General features: G+C 43.6%; 1 protein-coding gene across 1 annotated transcript in view; it reads right to left on the reverse strand.

The window, feature by feature from the left end:
• Positions 1 to 2,931: 2,931 nt before the first annotated feature.
• LOC311217469 (ovostatin) overlaps positions 2,932 to 21,449 on the reverse strand; it is a gene marked incomplete at both ends in the record, with an annotated part of 32,665 nt that continues 14,147 nt past the window's right edge. The window contains 20 exons of the mRNA XM_084299540.1: positions 2,932 to 2,996; positions 3,352 to 3,457; positions 4,372 to 4,440; positions 5,955 to 6,045; positions 6,398 to 6,522; positions 6,922 to 7,137; positions 7,788 to 8,008; positions 8,293 to 8,458; positions 11,375 to 11,449; positions 11,874 to 12,030; positions 12,499 to 12,580; positions 13,086 to 13,262; positions 14,632 to 14,715; positions 15,500 to 15,551; positions 16,009 to 16,127; positions 16,467 to 16,590; positions 17,847 to 18,075; positions 18,578 to 18,674; positions 20,601 to 20,733; positions 20,999 to 21,169. Of these exons, the coding sequence (XP_084155666.1) occupies positions 2,932 to 2,996; positions 3,352 to 3,457; positions 4,372 to 4,440; positions 5,955 to 6,045; positions 6,398 to 6,522; positions 6,922 to 7,137; positions 7,788 to 8,008; positions 8,293 to 8,458; positions 11,375 to 11,449; positions 11,874 to 12,030; positions 12,499 to 12,580; positions 13,086 to 13,262; positions 14,632 to 14,715; positions 15,500 to 15,551; positions 16,009 to 16,127; positions 16,467 to 16,590; positions 17,847 to 18,075; positions 18,578 to 18,674; positions 20,601 to 20,733; positions 20,999 to 21,169 (2,559 nt within the window). The remainder of the gene's footprint in view (positions 2,997 to 3,351; positions 3,458 to 4,371; positions 4,441 to 5,954; positions 6,046 to 6,397; positions 6,523 to 6,921; positions 7,138 to 7,787; positions 8,009 to 8,292; positions 8,459 to 11,374; positions 11,450 to 11,873; positions 12,031 to 12,498; positions 12,581 to 13,085; positions 13,263 to 14,631; positions 14,716 to 15,499; positions 15,552 to 16,008; positions 16,128 to 16,466; positions 16,591 to 17,846; positions 18,076 to 18,577; positions 18,675 to 20,600; positions 20,734 to 20,998; positions 21,170 to 21,449) is intronic.

The following is a 21,449-nucleotide window of genomic DNA, read 5'->3' on the forward strand; positions in this document are numbered from 1 at the left end:
TTTCTCTAATTGCGTAGCTCCTTTTGGGGAAAAAAAAAATAAATAGTTTGAGAAGGGTGATACTCTGTGCTGACATGCAGATTCATTTTGCCTGAAAAAAAAATCCAAGTCTCTATTTTCCACACGCATCATTAGCAAATTAACCACTGAAATGGATCCCTTTCCCAGTTCTTTCAACATATATACAAGCCGTCAGCACTTCAACAGTTCTCATCTGCACTTATATTATTATTTACATGACAGGTCCTTTTTTCCCCCAGTCCTCTCCCCCCTTGTCTTCTGTCCATTTTGGTCTTCTTTAAAGTAGATTGTAAGCTGCAAATCACTCTATCAACTTCGGAGTCCACTGAGTTCAGCATGAAAATACTGGCCACAGTTTAAATGGTGCATGGCATGCTAAGAACATCGTACAGAATGTTGTTAAACACGCTTGTTCAAAAATGTCAGTGTCCTCAACATACATAATTTCAGGCCTAATTTCTTGCAAGTTTTACACTTGACACTTTATTTGGGACTAGCACATACTTGGGACAACTCTCTAGGCCAGGATCTGTTAGGGAATTTAATCAGTGATAGGATTTTTACTGAAATCTTTCTGATGGAGGAATGTGCATGCAAAGGAGCTGGTCATGCCCACTGAGACTGCACCAAGCAGCTCTAACTCCTGGCAACGTGTCAGGCCAGGAGCCAGCAGTGAGGCTGGTGTGGCGGATGGTCAGCCCCCGGCAGCACAGCCCAGTAGCAGACCCAATATGACCCTACAAAACACCACAAATAAACCAGGCGGCCGGACCTGGTTTCCAGCCAGCCTTCTAGCCCACTTCCCAACCATCCACCAGCACCGAAGGTGATTTTTATTTCCGACACTGCGGCTCCTTGCTGCCCTGCGAAACCTGCTTCTTGCTGTGCGACGCAGTGGGGCCCCGAGGCCCCTCCATCGGGGCTGCCTGAGGCGCTCAGCGCCGCCATGGCGGGCTGGGGCCCGGCGAGGAGCACGGGCGCCGCCCGGCGGGCGAGGGCGGAGAGAGGCGGCCGCTGCCTCGCTCCGGCCGTGGCCCAAGCCCGGCGGCCCCAAGGTGTATTTTGCGTTGTTGCCATCTGTGCTGTGGCTCTGGCACGGTTCAGCCCATGAGCATTTATCCAGCCCTCCCGTGCGGAAAGCACCGCGGCTCCATGTGTAGCAGAGCTGGGCAGAGCTGAGTGGGCGATGAGGAGAGGTGCAGGGTGGCAGCGGGCTTGTGGCTTGTATCAGTCCAGGGCAACATGCTCGAGGCTCTCACCGTTTCTCTTGGAAAAAGTCTTGGCCAGTCCGGTGGACTGGATGGCTTGGCAGGGTGAGATTTGGGACTAGGAGGAAGTAGCACAGTCACGGTCATTATCGCATGCTGCCTGGTGCATCTACAGCATAAGGAGGTACCTGCCATGCATGCATGTCCCGTGATGTGGGACCTGAAACCTGCCCCTTTCTTCACTCACTGTTCTACTTAGCGCAGTGCCAAGACACTCCATGATGTCTGTACATAAAACCTTACTTTTAAGTCAAAGGAGCAGAGGCAGCCCCTTAGTGGGGCTGGGGAAAAGTGTCAGGCTGCTCAATAGCCACGTGGAACAGGGACTAAACTTGACATGAGAGGCTGGGAGTGTCTGAACATGCTGCATGTTGCAGTAGTTACCAGTAGTTATCAGCTGCAGCTGGCATCGGAGGCTGAATATCACATGCGGGACAGAGATGCTTCTTTCTTGTTCCTCTCCAGCCAGCCACCATAACATGTGGATTGTCATTAAACTGACTGTTCTCTGATACCGAAAGAAAGCCAATACCCAGTGTAAAAAGGAGGTTTATTGATGAAAAAGTATACATGATTATGATACAGATCTGAAGAGATATGCCATGAAGGGAAATAAAGAAACAGCCACTAGTACAAACAATATCACAGACTCCCACTGTGCTTAGACAGGTGAAAAGGCCCTTTCTGGGACTTAATGACAGAAGAAAATAGGGTGTTTGATCAATTGTTGAACATACATCATGATCCTGTAGGGGAAAAAAGAAAATAACCTTAATAAGAAAACAAAACAAAACAAACAAACAAACAAACACAAACAAAAAAAAAATCAAACAGCAGGTACGGGATATAAAATACACTTTCAGGATACTGAATAGGCAGTCCATTCTGTGTAAAGCAGATAAGAGCTAGACCAAGGACTGAGAGCAAGCTCTGCCCATGCGCCAAGAGAATTTCAGCAGATAACAGCCAGCATAACTGCTACACTGAGCAGCACACAGACCTGGACCTACCCTACAGTAAGACAGCATTGTATATCTAACTAGTCAACACACCACCTCCATGGTTCATGTCATCTCAAATATTTTCCTCAGAATATGCATTAGCTGGCCAGGATGTGGTTTCTTAAGTCCATGTGAAACATCTTGCTTGTGCCCATGAAGCACAGGCTTTGGAGGGGAGGCTTTCAAGGGAGGCTGTAGGTAGAATATAGTTTGTTAAGCACTGTCACTTTTGAGAAGACCCTGAAGGTATTTTACAGTGTCTCTGTTTTTCTGCATTTTGGCTTTCACACTACAGAGAAGCTGAGGCCTTCTCTTGAACAGCACAGAGGTACCTATTTAAACTCCACAGAGCATGTAGCATGGGAGAGGATCTGGTCACTGTCTTTGGCTGCTTTCTGGGAAGCCTGGTAGAGGTTGAAGGCTCCTTTTCTGAAAGTATAGTTATCACTCTTCTCATATGGCCAATTCCTATGTTCATGTTGTTTTATACTTCACCTTCTCACTTTTCTTTTTACTAACTGTTCTCTCTTGTTTCCTTCCCCAGTGCTTCATCCTCATTGCCACCTTTTGTTGTCATTGTTCATTAATTAATTAATTAATTAATTAATTATTTTTTCCTGGCTTTTACTTACCTTTACTAATCAGTCATCCATTTCTGCAACAGCATCTTTGCAAGGTGACATATACTGAGCAACAGCATACTCTTCTGGAAAAAGAGGGAAAGAAATGTTTCCTGGAGACCACTTCTTGTTCATTTCCCTGGTGATGTATATACCCTACATATACTTAATTTGAAGATCCTTGAAGATTCTTGAAATTTCCTTTGTTCTGGGACATACATTTTCATACCTTTCCAGTCATGCCCACTTGTCACCTTGGACATCAGCCCAAGCTCGCTAAAGTGAGATGGATCTTTCCCCTGGCATTAGCTCCAATTCCTAATACAGTTCAGAGGAGTGTTAGTTCCATGAGGGTTGGTTCTCTGTCTCTTACACATGTAGTAATTTTGCTCTCCCTGTCCCTTCCCCACACTTCATGCTGGTTAAAATAAAAAGACCTACCTGTTTCATAGTAATCATAGATCTTCACAGGAGCTGGCTTTGGATGGGTCACTACAAAGTCCTGCTCAACTGAGAAAGTGATTTCTTTCTTTTTCTTTTGCAAGATCTGGGAACCGAAGGACAGGAATCACATAAGACTTTCTATTCATATAACAGTCTTGGAGCAGACAGGGGGATCTGATCAATGATGTATTCCAATCCCAATGATGCCCCACATACAGATACACATTACCTGCCTGCCAAGCTGAAGAAATATTTTCAGAGAGTTCAAAGTGAAACTGAAGAGATGTGTTTCCTATCCTGTTCGTATTACCTTATTTTGTAAGTTAAACACATTTTATTGCCTTCAGGCCAGAGAGTCTTAAAAACTCCCAAAGGATTGAGAGCTTAATTCTCCAGGATCTCCCAAAGGTCAGGACAATCAAGTCTGGTGTTCTAATTCCTCCATTTCAGGTATTATGTGTCACCAAGAAACTGTGAACCAATATACACCACTGGGAGATTTAATTTTGTTGTTAGTCCTGCAGGGCTCCAAGCAAATGTACTTTTAATATGCAAATTCTGATCCAGAGGTTAGATTACAAGTTAGGTTTGGGAATGAACTGGCATAAGAGAAGGAATGGAAAATTTTTCAGGAGAGATCAGGGTATTGTTCTGCATCCTGTTAGAAGGACTGAGTTGTACTAGGACCCTACCAAGGGAACATACACATAAAGGAACCACGTTACTGGAGTTTATCCACTACTTACTGAAAAGAGAACGATTTTTTGATTAATTTATTTAAATTTTTTTTTTTTTGGATTAATTTCTTTCTAGTTTCTAGTAGCTCAGGTGTCAGTTTGAAGCTGTTTGGGGTATAACATAGTTTGAGGAGCAAGCAGCTCAGTGAATAGAGGGCAAAGCTGATGGGGAAGGGAACATAATAATGCACTTTATAGAGTGTATCCTCTCTGTAGGTGTGTATATTACACAACACTTTTATCATTTGTGTAAATAAAATAGCCAGAATTTAGAACTTACATTTTCCAGATAAAGGAGAACATGATTTTTCTTGTATTCTACTTGCATCACTGTGTGGCCATCAACGAGCTTTAAAATAAGGAAATGGAGATAAACTGACATATTAATAAATCATTAAAAAACAAGTGCTATCTTAGAACCTACCACCCTGTGGCTTTGGGATTCATTCTGCTCATAGTCTGGTGTTAATGGCTGGCAGCTGACATTTTTAGAGTCCAAATTTTCCTGAATAGATAGGGGGGACCAAGCAAAAACTGGCACTTAACTTAGCAGAGTTTATGAGCACTTCCCAAGTTGGGATGCACTGCAGTTCTTTAAGGGAAAACTGCCTGCCTACGTTGTCATATAGGTTTCCAATCTAGCCTGGTAGATTTCTGACTCTTTCCCTAATAGTAGTCTTAGTACTTCCCTACTTAGTACTTCCCTACTTAGCCAGCTCTGAGTTGCAGTTGCCAGCTTGTCCGGCTTTAGCTGGAACCCTTCCTAATTTTTAAAGTGTGAAGGTCTGTGTTATATGCTCACAGCTCCTTGTAGGGCATTCCTCCACACAGCAATGAAGATGGTGCAGCCATACGGACACCTCACAGGTTTTCATAGAATCACAGGATCATTTAGAGTAGAAAAGATCTTTAAGATCATCAAATCCAACCATCAACCTAGCCCTATCAAGTCTACTGTTAAACCATGTCCCTAAGCACCACATTAACACATCTCTTAAATACCTCCAGGGATGGTGACTCCACCCCTTCCTTGAGCAGCCAGTTCCAATGCCTAACTGCACTTTCCATGAATAAATTCCTCCTGAGAGCCAATCTGAACCTTCCCTTGTGCAACTTGAGGCTGTTGCCTCATGTTCTATCACTTATCTGAGAAAAAAGACCAACATCTACCTCACTATAACCTCCTTTCAGGTTGTTATAGAGAGAAATGAGGTGTCCTCTCAGCCTTTTCTTTTCTAGACTAAACTTCCCCAATTCTCCCCGCCTCTCCTCCTAACTCTTGTTTTCTAGTCCCTTCACTAGCTCTTCTTTTCACACCCTCTAGCAACTCAATATCCTTCTTGTAGTGAGAGGCCCAAAACTGAACACAGTACTAGAGGTGCAGTCTCACCAGTGCTGAGCACAGAGGGACAATCCCTTCCCTAGCCCTGCTGGCCACACTATTTCTGACAGAAGCCAGGTTGGCACTGGTCTTCCTGGCCACCTGGGCACACTGCTGGCTCATGTTCAGACTAACATCCCCAGGTCTTTTGCTGATGCGTGACTTCCCAGACACTCTTACCCTAGTTTATCCCCCTCCGTGGGGTTCTTGTGACCCAAGTGTGGGACCCAGCAATTAACCTTGTTGAATTTCATGTGATTGGATGCAGCCTATTCATCTAGCCTATCCAGATCCTTCTGCAGAGCCTTCCTACCCTCAAACAGATCAATATTCCCACCCACTTTGATGCTATCTGAAAACCTTGCACTTTGTATGTGAATTCTTCTTAACCAAGCCTATGTTTTCATGCAGCTCCTGTTGTCACAACTGGATATCTCCTCTGTCCCTGGGATGACGCATTCAATCTTGTTCCTATAGTTTACCTTATCCAGAGAAGACTTAACAGGAACAAAGCCAGAGAGCATCTTCACATCAATAATGACCATGTTGGAGCTACTGCGCTTCCCTGTGTAACTGAAACAACAGAGTGCCCTGTCAGTCTGGACTGTGTTAAGGGAAGCAAATCTCACTTTCTGTTTCTGGCCTCATACAACTGGAGTGAATCACATGCACTTACTGACTGGCTTGTACGGGATACAATGGGGAGGCCCCTGGTATGAAGGGGTCAAGTATGTACAAGCACCATATGTGCTAATACCAGGGGTATTACAAGGTCCTTTGGGATAAATCTTATAGGCTGATATCAACAACTCTCTCCAGCACAGATCAGCTCATGGTTTATGACTTTAAGCAAAACTGAATATACACAGCAGTCTGCTTGGCACGTCTTGTCAACAGTTCAGATGGTTTGTTGATAGTACGTTACCTGCTTATGAGGACAATATCAAATTTTGCTGGTTGATCCTGTGGGCAGGAAGCATTTGATGTCTGTGCTGAGAGAGAAAATCCAAAGGCCCCCTCAGGAAGGTGAATGTTGTATCTCAGTGCAGTCTGGAGGAGGAGAAAAAGTATTTTTCAAGGAGGCCAAGGGATTTTCTGTGAATTCTAAAAAAGAACATCGGACCTCGTGAAGTTTCCTGGGGACGTTGAAGATCCTTGATTATGTCAAAGATGGACTCATCAGACTTCTGCTCTTTAACAATAAAGGTGCTTGTACCCAGTCACCACCCAGAGAGAAACCAGTTGATGATCAGAAAAGACTCTTTTTTTTGCCATTCTGGGATCCCATCATGGGAGTCAGAGTATGGGACAAGGAAATGACTGTTTGAAGAGTTTAGGAAAATCAAATCATTAGGAAAAATAAAGAGAAATCAGATGGAGAGTCATCAGAAACATGGCTGTATGGCATGCAGAATGTGGGACACAATGAAGAGAAGGGCAGACACTTACTTGCATAAGTACACACCCGGTGCCATTCACTGTTAGGTTGTATTTCCCAGGGACCTCAGGAAGGGGAGTCTGTTGCAGCAGGAGCCTGTTCTCATTGTTGACAGTAAATACCTTCTCAAAAGGCTTTTCGGAAGTGATCTTGACTACATTTTGTGTAATAGAATTGTAGGTGGCCTCACCATAAGCAGCAAGGGCTTGAAGAGCAATGACTGTGTCCTGAAATAAAAGACAATTAGCTACACAGTGTGACTGATGCAGAGGAAATCAAAGTCATGGTTCCAATACAAATCAAAGTCACTTTGTCCTGTCTAAAAAATAACCCGAACTTGTGTATAATTTAATTAAAGTATAATTTTGTGTATAATTTCCCATATAGAAGGATCCTATTCATTCTGACATGTATGTTTCAGGGTGGAAGAAAACTCTCTTCTCATAATGAAGGTCTCAGAACATAAAATATAAGCACTAGAGCACACTTCTGAAGTTTTTCAGCAGGATATTTCAAGTGGAAAAGCATGTTTCCTAGGGAACTGCAGAGCACCCCTTGGTCATATAACAAAGACAACCTGAAAACCAAAGTTTTTTTTAGCCTTATTCTTGACATGAATATCTCTATTTGTTGCTAGTCAAATCATTCCTTCATGGATTTAACCTTTGTTAACCAAGTTAAAAAGAAGATAAAAAAAAAAAGGAAAAGAAAAGAAAAAAGAATTTGTAACCCTCCATCAGAAACTCTTGGTCTCTGCATGTATGAGACAGCAATAGCAAGAGAGAAATAAGACTAGGTAGTCATAGCCCCACTGACAAAACTGAAATAGTGTCCCAGTTCCTAGGACTGCTTGGGGAGTGGAAGGGAATTTCTTCACCTGTGTGGAAGAGAAACCTCCATAGGGATTCTGTTGCCTGATGATCCACTGCACAATTCCTGAGGCCTGTGTGAGATCCTTTTGATTCCGGTTGGGTTTGCAGAGCAATGCCAACAGAACATAACTAGTGATCTCAACTTCAGCCGATGGGGCATGGTCAGGGAAGAAGGGGGATTTTTCAGATGGGGATCTCTGCTTCTGCTCCCAGTGCTTTGAACCACCTGAAGAAACAAAGAGAGGGTAAGGAGCGATGAGAATGGATTATGGGAGTCACTGCTCTATGCTGCCTCAGAGATGTAATATGAATATGTCCTCGTCTCTTTCTCATAGCTACTTACTATGGAGCAACAGATATGCTGTAAGTTTACTCCAAAATTATTTTGGGATGTCTGGTGGAAGATTTATGTGTCTATACTCTCGATATTGTCAAGGTTAGAACATATGCCATCAGTAAGATCTATTCCATCTTCCCGCCTCTCAAAATCTTGAAAAGGCTGAAACTCACCAACTTCCTTTGCTGATTTCTGTAGCTCTCTAAGGAATGATTCACATATTTCTGCCTTGCCAGCTAAGCAGAAAGCATAGGCCATGAGTGCCTGCGTGTAGATGTCACTGATATTCTTCTCAGATGCAGTCTCCAGGCAATAAAAGGCATTTCGTATTACTGTGTACTTCAAAAACAAACAAAAAAGCAAAAATGTAACATGGGTCTGAATTCTGAACAGTTGTCTTCACCCGATCGAATGTGTCTTTAAACCTATTCTTCATCCTGTCATAGCAACTAGAATGGGACTTGAGTTTGTATAGTGACTTTGGGAAAGAGAATCCAAAACCCCTTAAGGAGGGATTTCAGATGGAAACACCATACAAATAGAGCAGATTTTCAGTGTGTTCTTGAAGATGTAGGTGTATAAACAAAAGACTGCTCTGCTTCTTTCACACGTAATTCCTTCCGCTTACCTTTATGCTAACAATTCACACTGCACTTGTATGTTCAAGATTCTGTTGCCTTGAACAAACCCAGCATTTTGGGGTAGTCTATTCTTAGTGACTCTGCTGTAATTTTAATTTAATTCTGTGGTGTTGCACTAGGTTTACACCAAGTGAAAGAAGTTCACCATTGGACCCCATGTCCTCACTAATGTGTTCCTTAACCAGGAAGGTCCTCAAAAAGCACATGACAAACTGGAGACAAACTCATATATTGAAGTCTAACATCCCAGCTATACTCTTTTTTTGTACTAGTCACTTTTTTAAAATGACAAATCTGCTTTTTATTCTCATGGACCTTCCTTTCCACAGAATCACAGAATGGCTGACATTGGAAGGGATCCCTGGAGATCATCTGGACCAATTCCCCCCTGCCAAGCAGGGTTACCTAGTGCATGTTGCACAGGATTGCATCCAGGTGGTTTTTGAATAATCTCTAAAGAAGGAGATTCCACAACCCCCCTGGGTAACCTGTTTTAGTGCTCTGTCACCCTTACAGTAAAGAAACATTTCCTCATATTTAGTTTGTTTCAGTTTGTGCCCATTGCCTATTGTCCTGTCACTGGGCACCACTGGAAAGAGTCCCGCTCCATCCTCTTGACACCCTCCCTTCAGATACATTGATAAAATCCCCTCTTAGTCTTCTCTTCTGCAAGCTAAACAGGCCCAGCTCTTTCAGCCTCTCCTCATTTGGGAGATGCTCCAGCCCCCTAATCATCTTTGTTGCCCTCTGCTGGACTCAATCCAGGAGCTCTATGTCGTTCTTGTACTGGGAAGCCCGGAACTGGACACAGTACTCCAGGTGACACCTCACCAGGGCTGAGTAGAGGGGCAGGATCACCTCCCTTGACCTTTTGGCAACACTCTTCCTAATGCACCACAGAATACCGTTGGACTTCTTGGCCACAAGGGCACCTTGCTGGCTCATGGTTAGCCTGTTGTCTACCAGGACTCCCTGGTCCTTGTCTGCAAGGCTGCTTTCATCAGATCAGCTTCCTGCCAGTACTGGTGCATAGGGTTATTTCTCCCTACGACCCTGCATTTGCCATTGTTGAACTTCATGAGGTTCCTCACCACCCAATGCTCCAGCCTATCCAGGTCACTCTGAATGGCAGCACAACCCGCTGGTGTATCAGCCACTCCTCCCAGTTTTGTGTCATCCACAAATTTTGCTGAGGGTGCACTCTGTTCCATCATCCAGGTTACTGATGAATAGGTCGAACAGGACTGGACCCAGTATGAACCCCTTGGGGACACCACTAGCTACAGGCCTCCAACTAGACTCAGAACTATGATCAGAACCCTCTGAGCTCTGCCATTCAGTGAGTTCTTAATTCACCACATTGTCTATTAATCCATCCCACACTTCCTGAGCTTGGATGTTATGGGAGACAGTATGGGAGAAAGCCTAGCTGAAATCAAGGTAGACCACATCCACTGCTCTTCCCTTACCCACCCAGCTAGTCATTCCGTCATAGAAGGCTATCAGATTGGTCAAGCATGATTTCCCCTTTGTGAACCCATGCTGACTACTCCTGATCACCTTCTTCTCCTCCATGTCCCCGGAAAAGACCTCTAGGATGAGTGATTCCATCACTTTTCCAGGGATGGAGGTGAGGCTGATTGGCTTGTAGTTTCCTAGGTCTTCCTTCTTGCCCTGTTTGAAGCCAGGGGTGACATGGGATTTCTTCCAGTCCTTGGGAACCCTTCCTGTTCTCCATGACCTTTCAAAGATGATAGAGAGTGGGCTAATAATAACATTCACCAGATCCCTCAGCACTTGTGGGTGCATTTCATCTGGGCCCAACGATTTGTGGGTGTCAATTTTGCCTTAGAGATCTCTGACCCAATTCTCTTTGATCTCTTTGTCTTGTCCTCCTTTTTCCAGACTTCCTCCCTTGTCTGTAGGTTTAGAGATTCCTGAGGGCTGGTCTTAGCAGCAAAGATTGAAGCAAAGAAGGCATTCAGCAATTTTGCCTATCCTTTGTCATGAGGGCACCCACCTTATTAAGCACCAGGCCCACATTTTCCTTAGTCTTCTTTCTGTTATTGATATATTTGAAAAAGCCCTTCTTGTTGTCCTTGGCATCCCTTGCCAGATTTAACTTCATTTGGGCCTTGGCCTTGTCTCATCACTGCATCCTCTGACCATGTCCCTGTATTCTTCCCAAGTGGCCTTTTCCCAACATAGCTTTCAGTCCCATTTGTAGACTTCATAGATTTACTTGGAATACCTTCTTGACTAAGCCATGTTTAAGCCTAAGCCATGGTGTGTGGGCTACTGCCTGGCAAGTTTTTTTATCTGGTAGCTCAAAGGTGTCATTTAATATCCTAAGCTTCTCCAACAGAGATCTAATTCCACTGAGGTGTATAGAATTCCTGCTTGAAAACTAGTGGTTGAAGTGCAGTAGAGATGGGGATTTTTTCTATCACAGCAACTAGTTTGGATACATTCAGAGCAGGGTCATGTTCCCTGGGAGCTCTCTCTCTCCCTATCTCCATCTTTACTACCTGGACAATTTGTAGCAGACACAGAATCCAAGGTAACAAATGGGGACCAATTCCAGCTGAATACCAGTAGTGGAAAGCCTCCTTACCGAGATGGAGTGCCCAGCCTCTAGCATGGCAATGGTAATGTAGGCAGAAAGTGACAGCTCATCATCTACTCCTCCCTGAAAAGGACATGGAGAGAAGAACAATCATTGAATGGAATGAGTGAGAAACACACACACATCAGGAAAAGAACTTAAACTAAGAGAAACCCATTGCTTAAAAAAAAAAAAAAATTAAAAATTAAAAAAAAAATCTCGACAACAAACAACCAACAACAGCAAAACAAAAGCCTCAAAAACCCCAAAACAGTAATTCCCTCAAGGTTGCAATCCTGTAATCCTATCTTGGTTGTGCATGAAGTATAAAAGATAGTGTGAGGAAACTGACTGAACTGGAAATATTTCAGCAACTAAACCTAAGATGTGGAGAGAGAGCTCTTTGCAGAAGACAGGCATTTGGAGGAAAGTATTGTTTTTGGCAGGAATGGGAGAACATCTTTTTAATGATAACAGTGTAAATTTGACTAAAGTAATTCTGTACCACCTTCAAGACATTGTTGACGAGTGTCCCAACGCTTCGGAAGCAGCCATCTGGCTTCTGTTTGCTTGCCAGCCACATCAGGGTTTGAGCCTGGACATGGTCATCAATATAGATGAAGCGACTAGCTTGTGCAAACGATTTGTACACAAAGGCAGTGAGCCTGCAAGGGAACCATGAAGCTGTGAGCTGAGCTAGGAACAGAAAAAGTCATCCCTTCCACTCACGTTAGGCACAAGCCTGAATAATTACAGCCAACAAATTGGTGACTTGCTTTGTCCTTGTGTGCTCCCTTAGGAGAGGGTAGCAAAAAGAATAACATCTAGCTGGGACCCAGAGAGGAAGACCAGCACACTCTGGGTCTGGTCCTGGCTACAGAGCACTGCAGTGCATTGGGTTCCACAGGAGAGAGGAAGAGTGGGAATCAGAAAGGCAGCTGAGCCTTTAGTCAGCTTTCTGTCTGCATATACTCCCTGACAGGAGGTAGAGAACCATGTCTTTTAGTACTTACAGAGTCCCAGTCCTACCCAGCTCTGTACACCTGATTTAGCTAGCAAAGATAACATTTACCTACACCACGTGATTTTAATGCAAATTCATTTCTAAGTCATTTCTGCTTCAAATCACTCACCAGGTGTTCCCTTCTTTATCTCTGATGCCAAAGATGCTGTAGGACCCATCGGGATGTTTGTATGATAGCTGCTGCTGGTAGCCTGCAAGAACATGGAAGAAGGAACTGATACCTAATTTAAAGACAAAACCTAATTTTGTTTTCTACCAGTTTTGTACGGAATCACAGTGGGAAAGCGTGGAAAGGTGATATATATCTACTAAGCAAAGAGGGAGCCCTGAGGGAGCTTAAATGTAGGCATGGAACATCCTGTCCTGTAGAAACATGGAGTCACAGAATAGGTAGCTCTGTGTCAGTTTTGTGCTCCACCTAAATTGACAGGGTTAGGATAGATGCTGTGCCTGGGTTGAAGAGAAAAAAGGGATTAAAAGACAGACCTCAAAGTAAACATGACATCTGCATTTCAGTAAAACAGGATGAGGAAAGAAAAAAAAATAAAGAAAGCAAATGTCACAGCAGTCCCCTGGGTAACTGAGCTGTGCTACAGCATCAGTGCCATACAGCTTGGATAGCCATGCTACTGCTTCTGCTCACTGGACCTCAGTGGGGATTTTGGCACACACTGTAAAGGAAGCAAAAACGCTCACCGCTCACTAAGTATCCGATGGTCTTAGATTTGATCGTTTCACTCAGCTGTCTCGTCTTGTCCAGATAGTCCAGGACATAGATGTTGGGTGCAAACAGGACCATGTTCTGTTCCCCACAGCCAAACGGCATCTGGAGGAGCTGGTGCAGGTTCTGCATGGAAGTGCCCATAATGTCACCTGGGGAAGAGGTGTGTATGGGGATTAGCACAGTTCATGGACACTGAAATAAACAATAAATTTCATTCACTAGGGAGAGTCATGGAAAAACCTGGCTGGGTTTGTAAGCCTCTATGGTACTGAAGAACTTTCCAAAAAGCCTGAAGTTCCCAGTGCTTACTGGGTGATTTGTTCTGTTCTGCTTTGCAGTCAACAAAAAAATCCCTACACTGACTCTTTTTAGGCTAAGTTGCCCATGCCAGAAATACTGCCTATTTTAGTGCCACTTCAAGCTGATGTTCTTTATTAGAATTGAAAAGAGGAACTTCCTGGAAACTTCACTTTCTAGAGAAGGAGAGGTAAACAGCCCAGAGATGTTACATTGAACCACGTATTACAGAATTAACAACTGATGCTGAAAAGGAACGTTGACTACGTAAAGGTACCATAGGCCACATCTAAATAGCTACTTCAAGGAAAGATTTCTAGAATGAGCTAAGATTATCAGTATTACAAAGCCAATATATAGTGACTACAAAGCCAATATGTAGTCATGTAACCAAGCCCAAAGTTCCCAACAAATCTTTCATTTTGTATCACAGAATCACAGAATCACAGAATCACAGAATTTTCTAGGTTGGAAGAGACCTCAAGGTCATCGAGTCCAACCTCTGACCTAACGCTAACAGCCCTCCACTAAACCATATCCCTAAGCTCTACATCTAAACATCTTTTGAAGACTTCCAGGGATGGTGACTCCACCACTTCCCTGGGCAGCCTGTTCCAGTGCCTCACAACCCTTTCAGTGAAGAAGTTTTTCCTAACATCTAACCTAAAACTCCCCTGGCTCAACTTAAGCCCATTCCCCCTCGTCCTGTCACCAGGCACGTGGGAGAACAGGCCAACCCCCACCTCGCTACAGCCTCCCTTGAGGTACCTAAAAAGAGCGATAAGGTCACCCCTGAGCCTCCTCTTCTCCAGGCTGAACAAGCCCAGCTCCCTCAGCCGCTCCTTGTAGGACTTGTTCTCCAGGCCCCTCACCAGCTTTGTCGCCCTTCTCTGGACCCGCTCGAGCACCTCGATGTCCTTCTTGTAGCGAGGGGCCCAAAACTGCACACAGTACTCGAGGTGCGGCCTCACCAGAGCTGAGTACAGGGGGACGATCACCTCCCTAGCCCTGCTGGTCACACCGTTCCTGATACAAGCCAGGATGCCGTTGGCCTTCTTGGCCACCTGAGCACACTGCTGGCTCATATTCAGCCGACTATCCACCATCACTCCCAGGTCCTTCTCTGCCTGGCAGCTCTCCAACCACTCATCTCCCAGCCTGTAGCTCTGCTTGTAGTTTAAAATTTTCTTTCCTTATATGTTTTATTAATTTTTTATTTACCAACAACAGAAAAGGAAGCTCTGGCTGATCCTTCCACCACATTTGTAGGTAGGTCTAAAGCAACACCTTGAGTAATGACATCATCTGTGAAGAATAATATCAAGTACATTGTGGTCACTTGTGTAAGAGCATTAGTTATAGAAATGAAATGCTCAGGAGAAATTGCACAGTTCAAAATCATGCACAAGAGACAGCAGTAGATAGAAACTCGCTATTGACACGAAGAACATCAGGAGAGAAGGTAGCACAGCTAAACTAATCTAGTGAAAAACAGCTCAAATGGTGCAGTAGTTGTCATTGTTCAACAGAAATAAATTAAATGAGATAAGGCTGCTGTTCACAGACTATTTATTGTCTGTGAACTCTGGGGATTTCTTCAGTCTGTCACTGGGGAGTGACAGGGCTGCCCTTGTGCATCTTTTAGACAGCTTCCAGGAAACTTTGGAAACCATTTGCAGTCAGCACCAAGATGGGATGGAGGGATACATTAGTATTCCCTCTTCAATTCTCACTAGAAATGGAAAACTACAAGCTACAGTTATCCTTGGAATAGAAGACAGCAGCCAAACATGAGTGCATGCAGCCCAGAATAGATTTTGCACAGAAAGGTTTTCTCCCTTTGATACCTTTATAACAGCCTTCCTTCAGTATCTGTGCACTTTTGACTCCAGCACAGATACTACCTAAGTGACATGCACCAGATCACACATTAATTTTGTAGCAGGGAACTGAACTGTTAAGCACTCACACTGGCTGCCATTAGGCACCTCATGCAAAAGCAAGGGGACAGTGCCAATGAGCAGGAAAGAGCAGAAACTCCAGCCTTCCCTTCATTTCCTTTCAGGACAGCAGTATATAGAGCACTTACCTTTTGTACAGATGAGGGAGTTTTGGGTCTCTTCCCTTCTGATTCCTTCAGGCTGGATGGTGATGGGGAAAAGAGACACATGCAACAGATGAGAACAAAGCATGCAGAAGTAATGCAGTGACAGAAGGGCCACACCCAGACCCAGCCTTCTGCATCATAAAACGGCAGTATTAAAGGAATAGTTTACAGGTTCATACTTGATGTGGCTGCTGCTAAAGCGAAGTACCCATCAGAGAGTCCCTCTTTCTCAGTTTCTCCTCTGGAAGAGGAGGAAGATGTGCACTGACCAACCAATATCCAGTGATCCTCATGGAAGAGGACATAAGAAGGGAACAGACTTGGTCTTATATCAAAGAGCAGGACACTGTCCTAGCAAGACGAAGGTGGAGCCAAACCATAAGTTCTTTACCGAACCTGAAAAACTTGTACTTCTTTTTGGTACTTTTGCTGCATTTTCCTTTCCTCATGAAAGGGAGTACAGGGAAAAAAGTAAGAGCTGTCAGCAGTACCTCAACCAACAGTGTCCTGATCTGTGTGTCCCTGTAGCCAATACTGATGTTCCTGGGTGCTTCATCTCCACAATCTCCATCGTCTTCGGTCTCTGCTGTAATTCTGAATGCTACTTGACCTTAAATAGTAGCAGAAAAGAGGGAAATTTGACCTCCCTCATAAAGAATTATGACTAAAGTAAGAAATTACATTTGATAATGACTGTCTATACAGTAGTAGAGTAAGTAGTGCAGCATAATGAATGCTCAGTCAATCTAGGTGAGACAAGGAAAACGAACAGATCTCTGAAAATTGGAATGATAAACAAACTGCAGTTCTGGATAGACTTTTTGATCCTCCTGAAATAGGGGTAGGCAGATTTCTCCAAGTGAAAAAAAAGAATAGGTCTTCAGGTGAGGCATAAATTGATTATTAGTAGTCTCAGGACAGAAAACCAGATAGATTCACAGGCGCTTACCAATTTCTTTGGGGGAAATATTCCAGGCATAGGTCTTTCTTTTTCTGGCACATACACATCCATCATCATCTGTGGAGATTAGTTTGGCCTGATAATCAAGGGAATCTGACAGCAAAACATTAATCTGAGAACAGAAAGAGGAATGTGATTGGATGAAGATTTTATACCATAGGCAAATGGTGCTTTGTTAGAGGGTGGTCAGATAATCTCTATTTATGTCCAGAATTAACAGTGTAGAAGAGATTTAATGCCCTGGATGCTGGTGTGTAGATGAATCATCTATCATATACAACCTTGACAGTGTTCTCTTTTGCTCCTCATGACATTCTCCATTGAGATTTTAAATATCCAACAAGTACTTGTGATTCCTGATCAGAATTTTGAGCTATGTTCAGTTGACCTGGTGCTAATGGTTTTGAACTAACTTGTAAAGAAAAATGCTGTCTAATATTTATGTTTTTGTTGTTGTAGGAATATCCAAAAAATGAGGTCAAGAGATGAAATCCTCAATAACAGATCATTCCTAAGATATGTCTTGATTTTTATTCCTTTTGTGGTGGTCTCCTTGTGAGACTGGAGGGCTAACTTTCAACATTCAAACTAAGTAAAAGAAATATAAACTCTGTACCTGCCTCTCTTTTAAGGATTCCAAATACAACATAAGAAAGAAGTCCAAAAAAAAAAAAAAAAAAAAAAAAGCTGTTTTTCTTTCTTTAAGTATGTTTTAAACTGTTTGTAAGCTCTCTCAATACAGAGGTGCTGTGCACCTGTGGTCTGGAGGCATTTTACCAGAAAAGTGCAGAGTACTGAGAGTACAAGCACCCAGCATCTGCGAGCAGTACAGTCTCTAGTTGGACACATACTCTGTAGGGCATGTACTGGGACTTTGGTACTCCCTGTTTTGGTACTCTTGAGAACTTCTGTCCCAGAGAAGGAGAGTTTGTCTGCTCTCCACTTCTTGCTTTTCCCACATACTTCTGTTTGGGAGGCACAAGCACTTTACTTCATCACACTTTCACACATATCCCTAGAGAAAAGACCCCAGTAAAGACATTGATGGATTGTGTGGCTGTGAAGTGTGAATGATCCTCCACAAAACACTTTTTTCTTTCCTGTTTAGACCTCTGGAGACAGTTGTTTGCATACCCGTCCTAGACACAGTTCACACAGATCTCCCTCTGCTTTGTAGTGGCATAGAAAGACAAATCCAGTCAGGACAATTTATCATCAGATAGATTGAGCAGTACATCGATCAAGAGCAGAGACAGATCCAGTCATCTACACCAATCTTTTTAATACCTTTTTTTTTTTTTCCTTCCAAATTACAAAGTCTTTTTTGGAAATGGTGTAGGGACTAATAGTGTGGGCAGAAGTACACACCTTAATGCAGTGGTTGAGGTAGTTGAAGACATTGGCTTTAAGTAGGAAATCTTCTCCCCGGATGATAGAGTATGGCAAGGTCAAATCCACAAAGAAAGGTTGGAAGGCTGTCAGGGTGGCAGGCACAGACATACCAAACCCAGCCAACTCTTCCACACAGAAGGCACTGGCTTTCCATTCAGTTATGGTGTCAGGAATGGCGTATGAGACATTGGCTTTTCCAGTAGAGCTGATGGAAATGGAAAAAGAATGAGTCTGGACGGGGGAAGTTTCATATACCTTAGTTCCCATAGAGGCTCCACGTTTTCACAGTAACACTAGCTCTATTCTGTCTGTAGAAATCCCATATCTGAGTCCCCTCAGAATTTATCACCTAAATCTTTGGACATAAGTCCATTTGAAAATTCTTCTGCTCATCATTTACCTGACTTTGGAAAGAAAACTTAGAATTCTTTGCAGACCCATTTTGCAAAACCATGTTTTAAACAGATGTGTTCCTCTTCTTACAGAGTATGAGTCATGGTACACACATTGTGGGAATAGATGTTCTGGGGACATTTTATCATGGAAGTGGGGAGGGCAGGTGATCAGGTGATGACTGAAAAAGATAGTTCTTCCAGGCCAAATTGTGAGAAGAGGTGGCAATAAATTGCAGTCATGCAGAAGAACATCAGGGTACATATTTTGTAATCATTAAAAACAGGCAAAGAGAGAGAAGAAGCAATACTCACTTTACAAGGACTATATCCCAAATCCAAGTTTCAGGGAAGAATTCCCGAATAGTCTCAAGGATGAGTCTCTTCCCACGTTCTTCTCTAGCAACTTCAGCTGTTAAGAGATAATGGAAATTTCATCGAACCATAGAATATCCCAAGTTGGAAGGGACCCATAAGGATCACACACAAAATCACACAGAGTCATGTAGGTTGGAAGAGACCTCCAAGATCACCTAGTCCAACTTCTGACCTAACACTAACAAGTCCTCCACTAAACCATATCACTAAGCTCTACATCTAAACATTTTTTAAAGACCTCTGGGGATGGTCACTTAACCACTTCCCTAGGTAGCCCATTCCAATGCATAACAACCCTTTTCAGTAAAGTTTTTTTTCTTAATATCCAATCTAAACCTCCCTTGGTGCAACTTTAGCCCATTCCCCCTCATCCTATCACCGGGAACAAGGGAGAATAAACCAATCCCCGCCTTACTACAGCCTCCTTTAAGGTGCCTATAGAGAGCAATAAGGTCACCCCTGAGCCTCCTCTTCTCCAGGCTGAACAACCCCAGCTCCCTCAGCCACTCCTCGTAAGACTTGTTCTCCAGACCCCTTACTGCCTTCATAGCCCTTCTCTGGACATGCTCCAGGGCCTCCATGTCCTTCTTGTAGCGAGGGCCCCAAAACCGAACACAGTACTCAAGGTGTGGCTTCACCAGAGCCAAGTAAAGGGGGACAATCACCTCCCTAGTTCTGCTGGCCACACTGCTTCTTACACAAGCCAGGATGCTGTTGGCCTTCTTGTCCACCTGAGCACACTGCTGGCTCATATTCAGCTGACTATCAACCAATATACCCAGGTTCTTCCCTGCCAGGCAGCTTTCCAGCCACTCACCCCGCAGCCTGTAGCTCTGCTTGGGGTTGTTGTGCCCCAAGTGTAGGACCCGGCATTTGGCTTCACTGAACTTCATACAGTTGGCCTCAGCCCATCGGTCCAGGCTATCCAGATCTTCCAAGTCCAACTCCTGTCCAACTCCAAGTCCAACAGTCAAGTCCAACTCCTGGCACCACACAGGTCTACCCAAAAATTCTGATAATATGACTAAGAGCAGAGTCCAAACTCTACTTAAACTCCCACAGGCTTGGTGCCATGACTACATTCCTGGGGAGCCTGTTCCAGTGCACAACAACCCTCTCAGTGAAGAACCTCTTCCTGATATCCAGCCTGAACCTCCCCTATTTCAGCTTGACTCCATTCCCTCAGGTACTATCACTGATCACTACAGAGAATAGATCAGGGCCTGCCACGCCACTCCCCCTTGTGAGGAAGCTGCAGAGTGTGATGAGGTCTCCTCTCAGCCTCCTCTTCTCCAGGCTGAACAGGCCTAGTGACCTCAGCCACTCCTCATAAAATTTCATCAATCCTCATTCCAGAAAAGGGCAAGCTTTAATTTACATGGACCAGTATGAAGGATAACTAGTGTTTACTCATTTATGTTTACCTGAGACTGTTGGTATTTCCATATAAGTGTCTCTCAATTTGGTATAAACTTACATCATTAAGCAAGAAAACATTTATTTAACTGCTCTTGGTCTCCATACATGAACATTAGACCTAGGACTAGGGCTTGGGACATTTGGCTTTTAGATATGTGTCCTGGCCACACTGTTGCACTCTTTCTTCAAAAACCTCTGTTCAGAAAGGAATCATTGTCAACAGCATCTCTTTTGTCTGGCACTCTCCCAATTGCCAACACTTCCTAGCATAGAACTGGACATGAATCAGAAGTGTAGACTGAAAGGCTGAAAGGTGTTTTTGTTTTGTTTTGTTTTGTTTTGTTTTTGTTTTTTGTTTTTTTTTTTTTTTTTGGCCATTGGCCATCATCATAAGCTATTTCATTCTGTGCCAGACCAGGATTCAAATGACGAGTTCAGAAAGTTTGAACATCGCCAAATGAGATCTGGGAGTACTGTCCATGTCTTTTCCACAGTTCATTTAAGCAGAAATATAAAACCTCTCTCCTGTTTCCTATATTACCTGATGATTTGACATGGTGTGTAGAAGCTGTGAATCCTGCATTCAAGAAATATGGCACAGGTCTTACAGTCTCGCTAGTACATACAACTGGTTGCCGAACCTTTGAGTTGGTAAAAAATTTCATGCCCATTTCCTGTGAAAGACATATTTTGGTGTCAGCCATAACAATACGGTAGATGAGGTTTATTGCATTCCTCCCTCTTTCCCATTACTGCCTTTGAATACTGACTTGAGTTCTGTACATGACAGAAAATCAGAGTACACCACAGTCAGTTGAGAATGGATGTCCATGCAGAGCATTTGTCATGCACGTGTTCTGCTAACAAACCATTAAAGCTGTAAAGCTACATAAGTGGAAGCTCACTTTAACAGATTTAAGTAATGTACAGGACATTTACCCTGAGGAACTGATATACATCTGGGCCTAATCCAGACATTACAGGTGTGTAATACAAGCCTTTGTGAAAGATGTTGTCAGATGAGACACAGGGGTCTTGGGGATCATCTTCTAGATTGAGCCCATTGAAGATATAGCCTTGCAGGTCTTGAAGGGGATGCAGACTGTATATCTATGAAGGAAGGAAACACAAAGGTCAATCCTCATTACATGGTCATGTACTGGCCATTGCCAGAGCAGAGATGCTGTCCTGTTTGAAGCAATGTTGTTTCCTGCATTAAAAGCTGCTGAATAGCCAAGCCTAGAAGGTGGTGATCAGTGGAGTCTAGTCTGAGGCTGGTAACTAATGGTGTACCCCAGAGGTCAATACTGGATCTGACCCTGTTTAATATCTTCATTAATAATCTGGATGATGGGACACAGCATACCCTCAACAAATTTGTTGATGATGC

This window comes from Netta rufina, assembly GCF_964035555.1.
Source record: "Netta rufina genome assembly, chromosome: 1".
In the NCBI taxonomy this organism is placed as follows: domain Eukaryota; kingdom Metazoa; phylum Chordata; class Aves; order Anseriformes; family Anatidae; genus Netta; species Netta rufina.